This window comes from Myxocyprinus asiaticus, chromosome 33 (assembly GCF_019703515.2).
Source record: "Myxocyprinus asiaticus isolate MX2 ecotype Aquarium Trade chromosome 33, UBuf_Myxa_2, whole genome shotgun sequence".
Classification (NCBI taxonomy): Eukaryota; Metazoa; Chordata; class Actinopteri; order Cypriniformes; family Catostomidae; genus Myxocyprinus; species Myxocyprinus asiaticus.
Genome location: NC_059376.1, coordinates 9631491 through 9650578, shown reverse-complemented (window position 1 = coordinate 9650578; position 19088 = coordinate 9631491). Strand labels below are relative to the sequence as shown.

At 37.2% G+C, this 19088-nt stretch overlaps 1 protein-coding gene across 2 annotated transcripts in view; it reads left to right on the top strand.

Annotated features, from left to right (window-relative positions):
- LOC127423955 (protein dispatched homolog 3-like) overlaps positions 1-19088 on the top strand; it is an 84536-nt gene that overhangs the window by 59905 nt on the left and 5543 nt on the right. For both annotated transcript variants that reach the window (XM_051668673.1, XM_051668672.1), the window contains 10 exons: positions 5487-5648; positions 8721-8852; positions 9108-9244; positions 9872-10041; positions 11279-11409; positions 11836-12011; positions 12808-12934; positions 13019-13164; positions 15433-15592; positions 15821-15934. In XM_051668673.1, coding sequence (XP_051524633.1) covers positions 5487-5648; positions 8721-8852; positions 9108-9244; positions 9872-10041; positions 11279-11409; positions 11836-12011; positions 12808-12934; positions 13019-13164; positions 15433-15592; positions 15821-15934 — 1455 coding nt within the window. The remainder of the gene's footprint in view (positions 1-5486; positions 5649-8720; positions 8853-9107; positions 9245-9871; positions 10042-11278; positions 11410-11835; positions 12012-12807; positions 12935-13018; positions 13165-15432; positions 15593-15820; positions 15935-19088) is intronic.

Sequence of the window (19088 nt, the reverse complement as noted above, 5' to 3'; positions counted from 1 at the left end):
AAATTAAAAAGCCACAGGTGTGGGAAATTAACCTTTAATTGCCATTTAAACCTGTGTGTGTTACCTTGTGTGTCTGTAACAAGGCCAAACATTCAAGAGTATGTCAACTTTTGATCAGGGCCTTTTGGGTGATTTCTGTGATTTCATTATGATTTAAAAAGGAGCCAAACAACTATGTGATGATAAATGGCTTCATAAGATCACTATCCTTAAATAAAAGACAGTTTTTTTGCATGACCAGTCATATTTTCAAAATCAATGCCAAAATTTCTGCCAGGGAATGCAAACTTTTGAGCACAACTGTATATATATATATATATATATATATATATATATATATATATATATATATATATATATATATATATATATATATAGCAACTTACAGTGCACTTATTACAGGGACAATCCCCCTGGAGCAACCTGGAGTTAAGTGCCTTGCTCAAGGACACAATGGTGATGGCTGTGGGGATTGAACCAGCAACCTGATTACCAGTTATGTGCTTTAGCCCACTACGCCACCACCTCTCCAAAAATAAAACAGTAAATTAAAACAATCTGATTACCTGAGGCAAAATGCTGCCATGGCTGAATCACAACATGCTGATATACGGTACACTTGCTTATGTGATATTGCTTACAGATTATAATACTAAATATTGCAAATATAATACTAAATATTGCAAGCAGCAATCCCAGGGTCAAGCCAATTATCGGCAGCATGAGCAGCGAAAGAAGCATCGTGACACATTTTAAGTTAGAATTCTGGTGAATGCTGTAGGAGTTAAAGTTAAAAAAAGAAACATCTATGGCCATGTTTCTCAAGATACACTACTGTTCTATTTGCATGTACTAGTTGCACATTAAAATCTCTATTATCGGCAGAACAAAAGTGCTTGCTCTTTTGGCTATTAGTACATTGATAAAGAGTGTTTACTCAAGGTTGTGCAGAGAGTGTTAAGTGCAACACTGAGTGAATTTTGACACAATTAAATACAGAACTGCTATTTTTTCAAATATTTCTTTTGATTCTGTAATTATTATCTTTTTTTTTTTTTTTTTATAAGTGTTCTTGTTTTACTACAGCTAATGTTTTTGCCTTTGAACAAAATTGTTTTTGTCTCTTCTCATTATTTTTTGTATTTTGTGACAGTGATGCTGATTTCAATACATCATTTAAACAAAAATATACATATATATGTTTTGATGATTTCCATGACACTAACTAAATTGAAAACAATTTGTCTAATTGATTGAAATATTTAAGCAAGCACATTTAGCCATTGTTTACTACAGGGCATCCAGAATTCACAATGACCCCCCAGGGCAAGGTCCTAAAATATTTTTTTTTTTACTAAGCAAATGCAACAGCCTTAATTCCTCTTTAGTATTTTTTATAAATTTGGTACTTTCAAATTTGTTTGTGAAATAATTCTAAACAACAAAAATCTATTTGCTAATATTTTTAGGCATGGTCTGCAAATAATCAGCAGCTTTCAATTTCATGTTGATTGGACAAATGTTATAGGAGTAATAGCAACAACAAAATGTTTACATAAAATCAAATCATGGCCAACCATGGTATCATTGTTCTCTGCATGACCCACACAATCTAACAAGACCAGTCTCACACAAATGCAAACATACAGCCTCAGGACCATTTTGGTGTGCTCAATGTCACATTTGTTGATGACTGGCCAATGGCTGCCATGTTTCTCAATATATGCAACTGTCCTCATGATCAATGATGGCATCTCCCACAAAGACACTGAATGCAAAGACACTGCATACAAATTTTGAAATTAATCAGACCAATGTTTCTATATTTAGAGCCACTTTCATATTGTTCCCTGTTATAGTGCCACCAAATGGCCAAACCCCGCAACTTTTCTGTGTGTTCTCAGGTTGAGCCCTTATATAAGTGTGTCAAGTTTGGTTAAAATGTCTCATTTCACTTAAGAGTTATATAAATTTACAAAAAAGCAGAGACCACTTTTAAAATTCATCAGCCTGTTTTTGGCATTTAAGGGCAAAATTTTGCCATGTCCTCTTTAATCTTAAGAAATGTACTAATGACACTTCTCATTTTGGTGGTTTCATTCCGATCTGACGAAGGGCTTTGAAGCAATTCGCTAAAGTAGTTTCGGAACTATTTTCGAAGTGGCAACAGGCCATAAGGCGAACCATAGCAAATATGGTATCGTTGCGCTCGGCAAGTCCTCCCAAACTTAACGAGACCAGTCCTGTGAAGATAGACCAATGCCACTAAAAGTTATAAGCTCACAGTTAAAAAAAAAAATCATTTTTCCACCACTAGGTGGCGCCGGACCCAATCTTCTCAGGCACCTTCATGGTCCTGATGACACATACAAAGTTTCGTAATGATACGCCAATGCATTCATAAAATACAGCATTTTGCGACAAAATTCAAAATGGCCAACGGCCAAAATGGCCGACATGGGAAAATTGGGTATCGTTTGACTCTGAATATTTTAATAACTCAGAACTTTCCTGTGAACAGTTCTATGGGCTGCCATAGACTCCCATGGCAGAAAAAAAAAAGAACACTTTTTCTGTCGTAATGTTTTAAATTTCACGCATTCAGTTAAATAAAGCTCTCATTTCAGTAGGACTTTTATTTTTAAAGATCTTTGAAGTTCATTTGAGGTTTGTTATATCAAGCTTCCTGCGACTCGCGAGCTGAAATCTCCAAGCTGCAATGGAGAAAGTGTTCATTATAGAGTTTACAGCCGTTTATACATTCAACACACTGATCTGTGGCTAGGCAGATGGATACTACTGGACACACTGCATGAAAATCAAGCATTAGTAGTGTGTGTTGCATTTGTGCGTGTGTTCCTGTGCGTATCCGTGTGTGTGTGTTTGTGTGTGCCTGTGTGTGAAGGAAATGACAGGGCAGAGAGGCGCCTGTTATTCATACTGTGGCGTGCAGCACATGTGACTGTATATTATTTCTTTAAATGACATCCTTCTGCTGTTTTTTTCCCCAATTTGGAATGCCCAATTCCCAATGCTCTTTAAGTCCTCATGGTGGCGTAGTGACTCACCTCAATCCGGGTGGCGGAGGATGAATCTCAGTTGCCTCAGCGTCTCAGACCGTCAATCCGCGCATCTTATCACATGGCTTGTTGAGCACGTTACCGCGGAGACATAGCGCGTGTGGAGGCTTCAGCTATTCTCCGCGGCATACACGCACAATTCACCATGCGCCCCACTGAGAGCGAGAACTACTTTATAGCGACCACGAGGAGGTTACCCCATGTGACTCTACCCTCCCTAGCAAACGGGTCAATTTGGTTGCTTAGGAGACCTGACTGGAGTCACTCAGCACACCCGTGGTTCCTTCTGCTGTTTAATGATACACTTGACCATAAAGAGGCTTTTTTATCATTATTTTCAAATGGTCTTTGATTTCATCTCAAAACTCTCACATTACATTTCATTTTGCTAATGGCAGCATACATTAATATGGTACCAAAATTAACAACAAGATGATATCATACCGTTTTAAACGTTTTGGAATCAGTTAAAACGCAAGATATTTATCTGTTTGCCCGCAAGTCTGTGAGTTTGTAGATGCTTGACTTATAGAAAATGAGCTTAAAATGAAAAGCTATTAACTCAGAAACACTGAATTCAGCATGTTTCTTAGAGAAACAAAAATGCATTACTCTAAGAGGCTATTCATATAAGTGGCCGACAGATAAGGTTTTTTAGCGGTACTTTAAACTAGTACAATGAATTTTAATAAAAAAATGTAAAAAACATTTATTTATGTATTTGTATGTATACACGTATTGTGTTAGTGTTTATTACAAGGCAGTGAATACAAAAATGTGTATTCTGTGATATGTTGGAGTTTTCAAAATGGCTATAATTTATATTAACATGAATATTAAAAGTAATAAAAATGTATCTATATAAAAATGCATTTTGTATTTGGGTTTAATTAAAAGTTTTTTTTGTTTTTTTTTTTGCACTCCCTTGTTTTAGCTACTGTACTTGTAAAGTACTTGTACTTGTAAATGACTCCTCTAAGAAAGAACTTGTCGAAAACTTTTTAGATTTGCCAAAGCTTGCCAAATTTATGGGATTGAATCTTTAAATGAAATTAAAGAGAACTGTTTTAAGCAGATTATACTGTAGCCTATATGATTAAGTGATTATTTTAAGAGCATCCGTTTGTTGCATGCCATTCTACAAAAAAATCTACCATATCTTTTAGCCCACTAGCACCAGTGCTAACACCTAAAAGTTCAGTCCTGCTCCAGCACTCCTCGCAACACTATAGGATAAGCAGTTTTAGAAAATGGATGGATGAATAATATACAATGAATTATATAATATACTCATACTCCTTATGAACATGTAAAGCACTATTACTGTATAAGGTTGTTATTAAAAAGAGGAATTAATGAAAGGCGAGCAAAAGATCTTTCTGCTAAAATACATAATCTATGGATTAGTAAAGTGAAAATTCTGTTTTGCTTCAGACTCAATTTAATGTGTTTCTTATTCTCAATGACAGTCTGTTCACAGTTCAAACAAAAGAGTTCTGAACTACATTCTTCATATGCCTGTAACAGTGCAATAAGCTTTTATCAGCATGTCAAACTGTACTAAGCAATTTTAACAAACATTTGTTGTGTAAATGCATATTTATGCCACCCCATGCATCATGCATGTCAATAAGCTAAATTAGTGTCAGTTTTTTCTCAGGTCACCAATGCTCTTTACTCTTATTTCATGTGCAGCTTGAGCAGTACTGATACAAATTCAGTATAATTATAGACTTACAGAGACAGTTACCATGCAGATTCATGCATAATGTAGCAGATTGCATTTTAATCTTAGCACCTGTTTTTTCAAATAAACATCTCCTCGAATATCTGTCTACCCTCCTTTATTTCTATCACCAATATCAGCACAGATGCACTAGTATTTTAAGTTTATTTCAAATTTACAATACAAGACAGGGAACATTCCAACACTTTAAGACCCCAAATGTAATAAAAACAAAACAATGATAAAAAGCCATGTTATGCACATCCACGCAATATGTTTTAGTATAATCACAATGAAAAGAGAAATGATGTTCAAGTGTTCAAAAAAATAAAAATAAAAAGCCACACAAAGAATACATCTCAAACTTTTATTTTTCTATAAAAAACATCACCTACAGGTTAAATCTTAAAGGAATAGTTCACCCAAAAACTATTGCCATCAGATGTGTTGAAACACTCCCCAATTAGTGTGCCAAATTCCACTACTTTTTACCATACTGTTTTATGGGCTGCCATAGACTCACAAACAGAAAAAAAAACACACAAAAAACAATTGGAAGAACTGAGAAACGCTAGCTAATAGATACAACAGGTACCACCGTTGGTGTCTGGCCCCTAAATGGGCTCTTAAAATATGTTTCTTTGATGTCATTCTTTTTGTTTGTGTTCACTATCTCATAGGGGTTTATGTTCTGGTTCTGCTGGGATCCGTGTGGTGCTGCTGTCTACTGCGGCCGGCCAGTCACGCTCCTGTGCTGTTCCACCGAGACACAAACCTGCAGAGACTGCTGAATCTGCGTAGTAACCTGAGTGCCCAGGGGATCTCCTGCCACATGTGCTCGGGTGCGGGAATAAAACTATAAAGACTCAACCGCTTGAGTGTACCCCAGTGGGTCACGAAAAACAATTGCATAAACTCTGTTATGCTGCCTTATTTAAATAGGTTTTAGAGCTTTTATTCATGACAAGTACAGTGAAGTACAGTGGCCCCAAAAAGTATTTGGAAACTGAAGATGCACTTAAAAACATACACCAATCAGCCACAACATTAAAACCACCTACCTAATATTGTGTAGGTCCCCCTCGTGCCGCCAAAACAGCGCCAATCCGCATCTCAGAATAGCATTCTGAGATGATATTCTTCTCACCACAATTGTACAGAGCGGTTATCTGAGTTACCATAGACTTTGTCAGTTTGAACCAGTCTGGCCATTCTCTGTTGACCTCTCTCATCAACAAGTCATTTCTGTCCACAGAACTGCCGCTCACTGGATGTATTTTTGTTTTTGGCACCATTCTGAGTAAATTCTAGAGACTGTTGTGAGTTAAAAATCCCAGGATATCAGCAATTACAGAAATATTCAAACCAGCCCATCTGTCGGTGTATGGATGTTATTGCATTATATGTATAACAATATCAAACCAAGTGGCATTTGCAAACAAATGATGGTAGAGCATTTCACAGAACTAACTTCACTTTTCTGAGCCATTTTTGCTACTACTTTAAACAAACTGTTATCAAGCTGATTTTTATGGATGTATGAAGTCAGTTCCCCTTATGCAAGTTTAACAACCAGAAAGTGTCAAAATACTTTTTGTCTGCATTCTGAACAGTATATCTGTATTATTTTATCATTTCAAACCAAACAAACCTTTGTTGTTTTGCTTGAAAAGTGTAGCTGTGTCCCAAATGACACACTATACACTATGCGCTTACAAATATACACTATGAACTCAGCCATGTAGTGTATGAATTTTAAAAGCGTAGTATCGCCCCAAATGGAACACGTAACCTTTTTTTACTACATAGAAACATTCGCTGTTTAACAGCTGACAGAAGTGACATTTCAAATGCATGTGATGTGTTGCTGCTAGCTTTAGCGTGTTAGCCATCCTCAGTTCAACACTTCTATCTCAAATAACGTCCATATTCACACAGTGTGGGGTGATGGTAAAGCATTCAAGTTACATTTGTAAGGTGCTGTTTTCACTGTAGTTTCGCTAGTTGCTACATTCTCCATTATTCACAATTGTTTTGTCAAACAAGCAATCGCCCCTTCCGCTATGTACGGCAAGCCGCGAGCGCTGAGTGCATGAAGTGTCCAACATTCCACACTCAGTTTTGACGGCTGAAGAAGTGCATCATCCGGGTACTTGTAGTACACATTTTTTTGTTGCATTTTCAGTGTAAACATACTTAATGGCATAAAAAAGCACAGAAGTGTGTGATTTGGGACGCACCTGTCTTTTAAAGGAAAAGTTGTATGAATGCAGGAGATACGAATTTGAACTTATACAGTTTAGCTATCATTATACAAAAATATTTGACTGTAGAATGCTGCAATTTACCAATCAGAATCATGTATTCCAGAGAGCTGTTTAATAAGGCAGATTAACTTAAAGTGATAGTTCACTCATAAATGAAAATTCAGTCATTGTTTAGTCACCTGTGCTTGTGTTGTTCTAAAGCCATGTTTCTTTTTTATTTTTCGGAACACAAAGGGAGAAATTTGGGAAAATCTACTGCTCGTTGTTGTCCATACAATGGTAGTGGATAGTATACTTCTCTTTTAGCTACAAAAGGACACAAAAGTGTTATTCAAAAGTCGATTAAATAATTTTTCATGGAAAAGCATACAATAAGGTTTGGTGAGAAACAAACCGAAATCTAATTTATTATTTAGTGAAAATCTTGACCGGCCATTGCTCTCCTGTGTGCGATCAAGAGATTGCAAGAGAGCAGCAGTTCACGCTGCCCTCACTCGAGAGAAGGGATGTTCAAGCGAGAACTCGTTTTTTGCTGTTGCTACAACCGGACCACCACAGAGATATTCACATCAGAGACTACAACACTGCTGCACAAAAACTAAAGAAACTGACTTACAAAACATGTCTGAAGTTGACAAAACATGTCTGAGGAGGACATGCATTATTATTAATGGGATATTTCAAAAAATTCTCTCATTATTTATTCACCCTCATGATATCCCAGGTGTGTATGACTTGTTTTCTTCACCAGAACACATTTGAAGAAAAATAGTATCTCAGCTCAGTAGGTCCTTAAAATGCAAGTGAATGGAGATTTCTCTTTTGAAGCTCCAAAAATCACAGACTGTCAGCATAAATGTCATCCATATGACTCCAGATGTTAAATAAATGTCTTCTAAAGTGACACAATTACTTTTGATGTGGAAAAACATAAATATTTAAGTACCTTTTAACAATTTAACTTTTTAACTGTTGTGTTTAGGTGAAGAAATAAAGTCATACACATCTGGGATATCAGTAAATGATGAGAGAATTTTCATTTTTGGGTGAACTATTCCTTTAAGCTTTATTTTTTTATGAACCGGAGGACTCGGAAGAGGTGGCTCCGGCTCCCTCTGACTTTCTCCCTGATTTTACAGTTCACTTTTGGTAAGTGAAACATCCAAAAAACTGTGGTCTCCTGTATTCTCTGTCTGACTCTGTCAGCCTCTTCCATCTATCAGTTTGAGTATTCTGGTTCATACAAATATGACTGGTCATACAAATGCATCTCCTCTACAACTTCAATCTCTTCAGACAGGTTTTGTAAGTTTGGTTCTCCAGTTTGTGGCAGCTGTGTTGTGTTCTCGTTGTGAATATCTTTCTGGTGGTCCAACTCCAGTTGTAGCAACTTCAGAACAAGTTACAAGTAAAATGTAATTATTTATTAGACTTCCAAATTATAATTTTGCATCCTTTTGAAGCTTGAAGAGATGGGCACTGTCCACTGCCATTGTATGGACAACAACGAGTAGGAGATTTTCCCAAATTTCTCCCTTTGTGTTCCTAAAAAGAAAGAAGGTTATACAGGTTTTATCACTAAATGTGAGACATAACATGAAATAAATTGGAACAGACTGACCTGTCCCACCTCTCTGTGTCTTACAGGTGTTTTTATGGAGCGACCTCATAATCTGCACAATACTTCTGGCTCCACAAGTTCTGCCTCAGGAAAACATCCCGTAATTTACTCGAACCAGACCAAAGCAGCACCCAACAGCACAGCACAGACAATCACAGGTTTGTTTTTCTGCTCTACTGGAAGGAATGGGGGCACAAAATAATAATTTACATAATAACTTGCATTGAACGGACCAACATTGCTTATTTGAGTTATTTTACTAAAAATCTTCATTGAGTAAATGGTGAGTAAATGATGAGAAAATTGGGTGAACTATCTCTTTAAACTTATGCATCTAATGCTCAGTGAAAACTAACGTTTGGATCTTCTCCTGGCACTGGTGTTTGTACTAAAAAAACTGTTTGTGTGAACAGATGGTCTCCTCACCATCTATGTCTTTAAATTGGAGCTGGCCTCACCTGTCACTCTCTATCGCTATTCACTGAGTGCCAGCGTACCCAAACCCTGGCAAAAATCATCAGCTGGGCACGGGGATGTACCGTTCTTTCAGGTCTGTATGCACTTATATATGTAAATGTACATCTTCACATAAATACATGCATAGATACACACAAAGTCTATTGTCGTTTGAACATCATAATTTGTAATGTATCATTACATTTTCAAAAATGAAAATTCTGTTATCATTTATTCACCCTCATGTTGTACCTAACACATAAGAAACACAAATGGAGCTGTTAGGCAGATTGTTAGGGACTGACAGTCTCAGTCACCATTCACTTTCATTGGATGAGAAACAAATAATAATAATTAAAAAACTACTTTATACAAGCACAAACTTTGCAAGGAGAAACCATTTTCTTAAAATGCCATTTTCAAGACACTTTCATGACAACATAATTATGTTCGGCAAATGTGTTTTTCACATTGCTTAATTCCTTTGCAACACAGGAAAAAAAAATTCCTTACTGCCTATTTGCAAACGCCTTACTGAACAAATAAAACTTTCAATGTACACAATTTAGTTCAAGCCCTCCAAATTCCATCATCCTTCAAAGAATTTATGTGCAATAATGTGTGTGGTGTGTGTTCATATCACCTCAGCATGCTTCATTTGCCCTTATAGCTCCATTCCATCTGAGCTGACAAACTGATCGATGTGTTGTCACGGTAACAGGCCTACAGCAGTCCCCATAGCAACTTCAGCACGCGGATGACCGTGTGTGTATCTCATGCCTATCACCCCCGCCCGCGGTGGATGCTTACTCTACGGTCATGTGACGTCAGCCGGCGCTGGATAACAGAGTTTGAATTCTATGTGGCTTTGGTTGAGCAACAGCACAGCAGGTGAGGAACAGGAGCAGACATGATGTTCTCAGATGATCCGTAACTCATTGAGATAATTTATTATGTGCATGCCAGAGCAATATCACCTCTCCACTGATCAACATTTCTCCGTATAACCTTTAATGGAATAGTTCACCTAAAAATGAAAATTCATGAGTTTACTTTGCCTCATGTCATTCCAAACCTTCCAAACCACAAGCACCACAAAAGTATCATAAAAGGAGTCGATGACTTAAGGCTTTGATAAACTCACGGCGAAGTTCTTCGTTCAGAGTTGGTAAGCAGTTCAAAACAGTCGAGCAATGGTATATTGTTTGTGAACATTCTGAAATCGGCCACGCTGCTGGTGGAGGTGTTTACAGGTGCATTTAAATATGGGGGCGTACAATGATGTGGACCAATAGAAGTATGAAGATGTTTAGCAGTCGGTGCAAAATTTTCATTTTCCGTTGTTGAGTTGGCGAGCTGTTACAAACCACTGCAACTAACTTAAAAACACATTTTTGGGCAGATTTGTTTTTAAATGACGTAACACCTGTTCATTCTTCGATTTCGCTATAAGTGTATTGGCTCCTTTATGTGGTTAAATTTCAGTTCTTCACGCAGAGCTATCATAAGTCTTCAAAAGACTTGGAATATAGCACAGAAATTACATGGATCACTTTAATGATATTATAATAGACAAAAAATTATACTTGTTGGTTATTTTGGAGCTTGACAACTACAGTCCTCATTCACTTTTCTTATTTGGAAAAAAGAGGCTTGGATATTCTTAAAGAAATCACCTAAAAAAAACTGGTAAACCTTTTGAATGTATGTCCAGTTCACATGTAAAAAACAAACAAACAAACAAACAAACAAAACTTTTACATAAAGATAATGAAGGTTAATTAACCATGATCTATAAATATCTTAATATTTAAATAATATATAATGATTTTTTCCCATTACAGAAATGCAAATTATTATTTTTAGTGATTTATTAATTTCAATGATTTAATTAAATCAAATTATTTAAATTATTTTTTTATTATTATTATTTTTAAATAAATTAAAATTATTTTATTTATTTTTTCATTACAGTAATGTAAATTTGGGGGACATGTGCTTAAATGTAAAAAATAAAAATAAAATAATGATGCATAAAAAGCTTAATGTCACAAAAACAACGTAATTTTCTGTTAACACTTAATACTGCTTTTTTTTTCATATTGTGGAAACGTATGTCTTTTTCCAGGAAGCTCTATTTTGCCCAGCACACGATCAGCCCGTACCCCAGTCGTGTGTGTGTGGGGCCACCGGGGTGTGTGTTCAGCTCTGGTCCCGATGGACCCACTCAGGGCAGTTTCTACGCCCCACTACCTGCAGGTACCCCATTGAAATTGGCACTCTTTGTTGTTAAATGTACTTAATTATTTGTAATTACATATACAGTATATACATATACTATGCAATATACAGCACAATATACATATAATTACATTTAATTGTACATTTGATCTTGAATATCGAATCAGATTTCATACACAAAAGTCATACACATAAAAACGGTCTTAAAATACAGCAGAAGTCTGAGAAACAAACTCATGAACCCACTCTAGAGATGACTTTTCTAGATTTCGATATCTAAATCTAAGGTTTAGTGGTTAGAGATCTAGAGATAGACAAAGTTAACGTAATAAAATGTTGAATTCAAAAAACGCCCATGACCAATCTTTCTTGTATTCTCGTTTGGCACGATGCTTTTTGTTCTTTCTTACATGAACATCAGTTACATCTTCTATATCTCATCAGTCCCCACCCAGGTTAAGATCTCTAGGACATCAGGTTTTAACCCTTGCAGTGGAGGTGGATGTGGGAAACCAGCAGTGCGCCCTCTAGTGGACACTGGAGCCATGGTGTTTGTGGTTTTCGGTATACTAGGGGTTAACCGCACTCAGCATTCAGACAACCATGTTATTGGAGACCTGGTGAGTCATAGTTAAACTGTTTCCACTGTGAATAAAATACCTCTAAAAACAAATATCATACCCACTACATATGTGATGTTCCAATCATAATTGCTAATGCTCAAGGATAACATCAGCTCGTAACTTACCAAAAAATCACAGTGGCTGCATTCCAAGTGTCATTCAAATACATCCTAATTAGTATGCAACATTAGGATTAGTGCATCTTCAATTATGCTGATAGTATGGCAATGGTAGAAATGGCAAATGGCATTTCAATTCTACTCATAGTATGCTAGATTTTCTAATGATGCACGGAAGAGTAGAAGTTTGTGACGGTTCTCTTTCGATTTTCTTAGTAGTTTATAATCAGCAATGGATGCGAGACCACTAAAGGTAACTATTTTAGCCAGAGGCCATTAAATGCAAACACCAATGTGCAACGAAGGGGTCTGTGGTATTAAGATGCAGTGTTATGATGTGGAATACATACTTTAATTGCATAGTAGAAGTATACAAATTGGGAATCAGCCAGTAATAGCAGTTTCTTCCACTTAATGAACAAACAGTAGCACAATGCCTTTTAATAAGCTAAGCTTTGGATTTGCCCAGTAAAACACTATCAACATTGACCCTAATTTTCAGCTTTGTGCACTAGTTAATATTAATTATTACTCTCAGTAAGTTTTATCTCTCATAATATGTCATGTCCATTCCCAATAGAAATCATAAATACATATTGCTGTTTATATAGGTTGTTTTCCTTTGAAGCTCCAGTTGATTTATGAATATTATTGATTTTCTCTCCTTCTCAAAGGGCAGTGTGATCTATGATCCAGACTTTGATCTCTTTAATGAGATTGGACATTTGTGCCAGCTTTGCAAAGCCATCAGTGCCAATACCAAGCTAGTGAAGCCTGGTGGAGCTCAGTGTTTGCCATCAGGTAGCAGTGAATCACACAGCAGAAATGCTTGTTGATCCTATCTTGATGTTCGTAGTTTTACCGTGATCCCTTTATATTTCGCAGGTAATAGCCTCACTTCCATTCTGCCCTTGCTCCACCCTGACTGTCACTCTCTTCCTGAGCCCAACCTCTTGCCTGGCCAGCTGTCTCATGGTGCAGTGGGCATGCAGGGCGGTAGAGTGCACTGGATCTCTATGGCTTTTGAATCTGTGAGTTCACTGCAACATTTCATGGATTAATAATTAAAGTGGAAAGGTTTAAACACTTTTGTCATAAGCCCTTTTGACATTTAATCATGTGCAGGGTACGAACTATAGATCTATAATTCAATTTGCACTGGTTAAAATGTTAATTCTTGTGATCAGAAATGGAATTGCTACAAGGAATTTTGCAAGCAAATTTTTGACATCGGTTATTACATTTGCACTAGTTCAAATGTGAATTCTTGATATCAAAATGTTGTCATTTACTCGCGAATATATCCATTCTAAATATCAAAAATTAAATTTCAACGTAAAAAAAAGGTTTGATATTCATAACTGCATTTTCACTCATAGAATTTCACAATGACCTGTCATTCACTCCTGTTTCAAAAAGCAATTACAGATATTTATAATTAATTTCTTATTTTTATTTATTTATATTATTATTTTGTATTTTTTTTATTTTCTCCCCTTTTCTCCCCAATTTGGAATGCCCAATGCACTCTAAGTCCTTGTGGTGGCGTAGTGACTCAGCTGCCTCCACGTCTGAGACCGTCAATCCGCGCATCTTATCACGTGGCTTGTTGAACACGTTACCGCGGAGACATAGCGTGTGTGGAGGCTTCACGCTATTCTCCACGGCATCCACGCACAACTCACCACATGCCCCACCGAGAGCGAGAACCACATTATAGCGGCCATGAGGAGGTTACCCTATGTGACTCTACCCTCCCTAGCAACCGGGCCAATTTGGTTGCTTAGGAGACCTGGCTGGAGTCACTCAGCATGCCCTGGATTCGAACTCGTGACTCCAGGGGTGGTAGTCAAATTCATTTCTTATTAGTTAAATTCCAAATACACATATCAGCTATGCACTCCTTACTAGTAAAAATAATAATGTTTGATATAATTATTGTATTGTCACTAATGCAAATGTCCATTTCTGATACTGACATTTATAATTTGGTTTGCATTACAGTTTCAGTGGAAATGGATTTCAGATTTTAATAAACTGAAGAGTAATTAAATATATCATGAAATATATCACATTACAGATAACTGAAATTAACATTGCTACTAGTGAAAACCAAATTACACATATTAAAAATGACCATTGTACTAGTTATAATTCAATTGTTGATATCTGGAATGGACATTTTCACTAGTAACAATTTAATCATTGATATCAAAAAATGATCAGTTTTACTAATAAGTACATTACTGATATGTGAAATTCTAATTTCAACTAGTAATAAATAAATTATTGATGTCTGTAATGGACCCAATTTTTTAATTATTAAGTGTTAATTTATAACAATATACTTTTATATTACCCTGGAATTAATAATAATAAAAATAAAAAAAACTGTTACCACAAATGCGATGAAGTTTCTAACTTAGCTGAGTGACAGTAAATGTTCTCTTCTCTCTTTCTTCTGTCATAATCCATCATTCCCAATTTCTTTCTTCATTTCTAATGTTGTGGTAATGTAATAGTGGTGGGGTTTTTTAATTTTGGTGTTGGAGCAAATGGGCAAGTAAAAACTAGTATTTGGCATGGTCTCCCATTTTACTCCCATTCACCGATATCAAAGTTTACCCTGCAGTCGTTTACTTCCATGTTCCAAATCCCAGAAGTGTGAAAAGGGTCCATTGCGTTTTGTAAATGACAGATCATTTTGGAATTATACTGGTGAAAATGCAGTTACAGGTATCAGTATGTTTTTTAATAGTTGAAATTCCATTTTTGATTTGATTTCCACAAATATTTACGTCATTTTTATATGAATAATGTTATTACTAGTGCAAATGTAATTACTGATATAAAAAATAATTCCATTGCTGACCTTAAGAATTGGCTTTTTTGGGGGGGGAATGTCCAATTCTCCATAGAGCATGTCCAATTCCCAATGCGTTAACCCAGCATGATTCTACCCACCCTAGCAACCGGGCCAAATGTTAGCTTAGGAAGCCTGACTGGATTCACTCAGCAGCCCTGGAAAGAATTGGCATTTAAATTTTTCATTAATTTATGAAAAAGTAATTTCAATAATATTTTTCAATTTTTCATAAATAATTGTTATGGTGCTTTTGATCCTTTTTCGAGATTGACAGCCCCAGATAATAAAATTTTGGGGTGAACTATTCCTTAATTCTGTCAATTGCAAAATATCTGCATCATTTTTATTTTCATTGTCATCGACCTCATACAAAGCTCTCCAAGTCAATAAGTATTTTTTCTGGTTCTTTGTTCTCATTGTCTCTGTAATCCAGACCACCTACAAGGGAAAATCTTCATTTCAGACTCACTCTGATTTCCTCCAATGGGAGAGTTTCCTACAGAAGCAGCTTGCATCACTCCCAGCATCGTCTGCCTTGAGGCGCGGGTTCCAGACCTGCCAACACTGGAAACAGATCTTCATGGAAATTATAGGCAAGAGAGCGAAAAATAGTACAGAGCTTTAATTAAAGTGCCTCTGGTTGAATAAATGGCCAGTTTCAGAGTGATTAGTCTGAGACGCAGACATCATTAACAGGAGTACCCATTAACCTGACACTCAAGACATAAAAATAAGAGTGTATTCAGTTTCTCTATTTATTTTACATTTAATAAAATCAGATTGCCCCCTGACCTCTTCTCTGCTCTTCCCCTTGAGTCTAGGTGTGGAGAGCGCCCTCTACAGTTTACTGCTGTCACTTGCCATTTGCATTGCGTCTGTAGCTGTATTTACTGCTCATCCACTTTTGCTGCTTCCTATCCTGCTGAGCATTCTAGGTAAGTGATACCTTTGCAAATTTTAGTAAATTTTAGTACTTTGCACATTTTAGTACATCACTTAAAGATGCACTCACTATTTCTAAAAATATTATTTGTTATTTTGAAACATACGAAGACTCCAGTCATATCAGTAACATTATAAAAGCTGTTTTATTTTACATGGGGGCTGCCATGTTAGGATCACATGACCAGCTGAATACTACTTGATTAATCTCAGAAACCACCCTGTTATTGGGCACTTTCACTCTTGGATTAAATTAATCATGGCTGACTGTGAATAGTACATTTCTCCAATAGCATCTGTAACTGAAAACTATTGCGTTTGAATGATGCTGCATCCACACCAATAGGTGTCACTGTAAGTCCAAGAGGACATATTCAAAAGATTACTGTGTACACCTTTAAAGGAATCTAAATGACTTTCTTATACAAAAAATTGCTTAACGCATGTTTTCTAATATTTTTGATAGTATGTTTTGTAACATTTTTGTCCCAATTATTCAATCATTTAGAGTACATTTCTGTCTGTATATTATTTTTCATCCCTTTGTTTTGTGGTTATAACTGTGTTGTTACATATAACATAAGATGCTTAGCTGTTTTGATACATTTAATCATTAGGATTCAAACAAACCCTGTCTAGAACATGTCCAGATCATATTTTACCCAAAATTAAAATAAAAATAAGAAATTGCATTTTGCGTAAAGAAATAGAAGCCTATTTTATAATCAGTAAGATTTTTAAATTGTTACATTATTTGCATGACAATTAAGGAAAAAAATTACTGTTATACAGTAATGAGATTTGCCATTGAGAATAATGAGAATTACACTCACTGAGCACTTTATTAGCTATACATATACACCTACTTATTCATGCGATTATCTAATCAGCCAATCATTTGGCAGCAGTACAGTGCATAAAATCAAGCAGATATGGGTCAGGAGCTTCAGTTAATGTTCACATCAACCATCAAAATGAGGAAAGAATATGATCTCAATGATTTAGACCGTGGCATTATTATTGGTGCCAGACGGGCTGGTTTGAGTATTTCTGTAACTGCTGATCACCTGGGATTTTCTCGCACAACAGCCTCTAGAAATTACTCAGAATGGTGCCAAAAACAATAAACATCCAGTGAGCGGCAGTTCTGCAGACAGTAATGCTTTGTTGATGAGAGAGGTCAACAGAAAATGACCAGACTGGTTCGAGCTGACAGAAAGGCTACGGTAACTCAGATAACCCCTCTGTACAATTGTGGTGAGCAGAATAGCATCTCAGAATACACAGCACGTCGAACCTTGAGGTGGATGGGCTACAACAGCAGAAGACCACATTGGGTTCCACTTCTGTCAGCCAAGAACAGAAAGCTTGGAGTGGGCATATGTTTGACAAAACTGGACAGTTGAAGACTTAAAAAACGTAGCCTGGTCTGATGAATTTCCATTTCTGCTCAGGTACACAGATAGAAGGGTCAGAATTTGGTGCCAACAGCATGAATCCACTGACCCAGCCTGCCTTGTGCCAACAGTTCAGGCTGGTGGTGGTGGTGGTGTAATGGTGTGGGGAATGCATTCTTGGAACACTTTGGGCCTGTTAATACCAATCATTCATCGCTTGAATGCCACAGCCTATTTGAGTATTGTTGCTGACCATGTGCAGCCCTTCATGGCCACAATTTACCCATTTTCTAACGGCTACTTCCAGCATGATATGACATGAACATGTCACAAAGCAAAAGTCATCTCAAACTGGTTTCATGAACATGACAATGAGTTCACTGTTCTTCAGTGGCCCTCCCTGTCACCGGATCTGAATCCAATAGAACACCTTTGGGATGTGGTAGAACGGGAGATTTGCAGTATGAATGTGCAGCTGACAAATCTGCAAAAATTGTGTGATGCAATCATGTCAACATGGACCAGAATCTCAAAGGGATGTTTCTTGTGGAGTCCATGCCATGAAGAATTGAGGCTGTTTTGAGAGCAAAGGGTGGCTCTACCCAGTATTAGTATAGTGTTCCTAATAAAGTGCTGAGAGTGTGTGTGTGTGTGTGTGTATATATATATATATATATATATATATATATATATATATATATCACACTATATTGCCAAAAGTATTCGCTCATCTGCCTTTAGACGCATATGAACTTAAGTGACATCCTATTCTTAATCCATAGGGTTTAATATGACGTTGGCCCACTCTTTGCAGCTATAACAGCTTCAACTCTTCTGGGAAGGCTTTCCACAAGGTTTAGGAGTGTGTTTAGGGGAATTTTTGACCATTCTTCCAGAAGCGCATTTGTGAGGTCAGACACTGATGTTGGAAGAGAAGGCCTGGCTCACAGTCTTCGCTCTAATTCATCCCAAAGGTGCTCTATCGGGTTGAGGTCAGGACTCTGTGCAGGCCAGTCAAGTTCTTCCACACCAAACTCGCTCATCCATGTCTTTATGGACCTTGATTTGTGCACTGGTGCGCAGTCATGTTGGAACAGGAAGGGGCCATCCCCAAACTGTTCCCACAAAGTTGGGAGCATGGAATTGTCCAAAATCTCTTGGTATGCTGAAGCATTCAGAGTTCCTTTCACTGGAACTAAGGGGCCAAGCCCAGCTCCTGAAAAACAACCCCACACCATAATCCCCACTCCACCAAACTTCACAGTTGGCACAATCCAGTCAGACAAGTACCGTTCTCCTGGCAACCGCCAAACCCAGACTCGTCCATCAGATTGCCAGATGGAGAAGCGTGATTCGTCACTCCAGAGAACACGTCTCCACTGCTCTAGAGTCCAGTGGCGGCGTGCTTTACACCACTGCATCCGACGCTTTGCATTGCACTTGGTGATGTATGGCTTGGATGCAGCTGCTCGGCCATGGAAACCCATTCCATGAAGCTCTCTACGCACTGTTCTTGAGCTAATCTGAAGGCCACATGAACTTTGGAGGTCTGTAGCGATTGATTCTGCAGAAAGTTGGCGACCTCTGCGCACTATGCGCCTCAGCATCCGCTGACACCGCTCTGTCATTTTACGTGGCCTACCACTTCGTGGCTGAGTTGCTGTCATTCCCAATCGCTTCCACTTTGTTATAATACCACTGACAGTTGACTGTGGAATATTTAGTAGTGAGGAAATTTCACGACTGGACT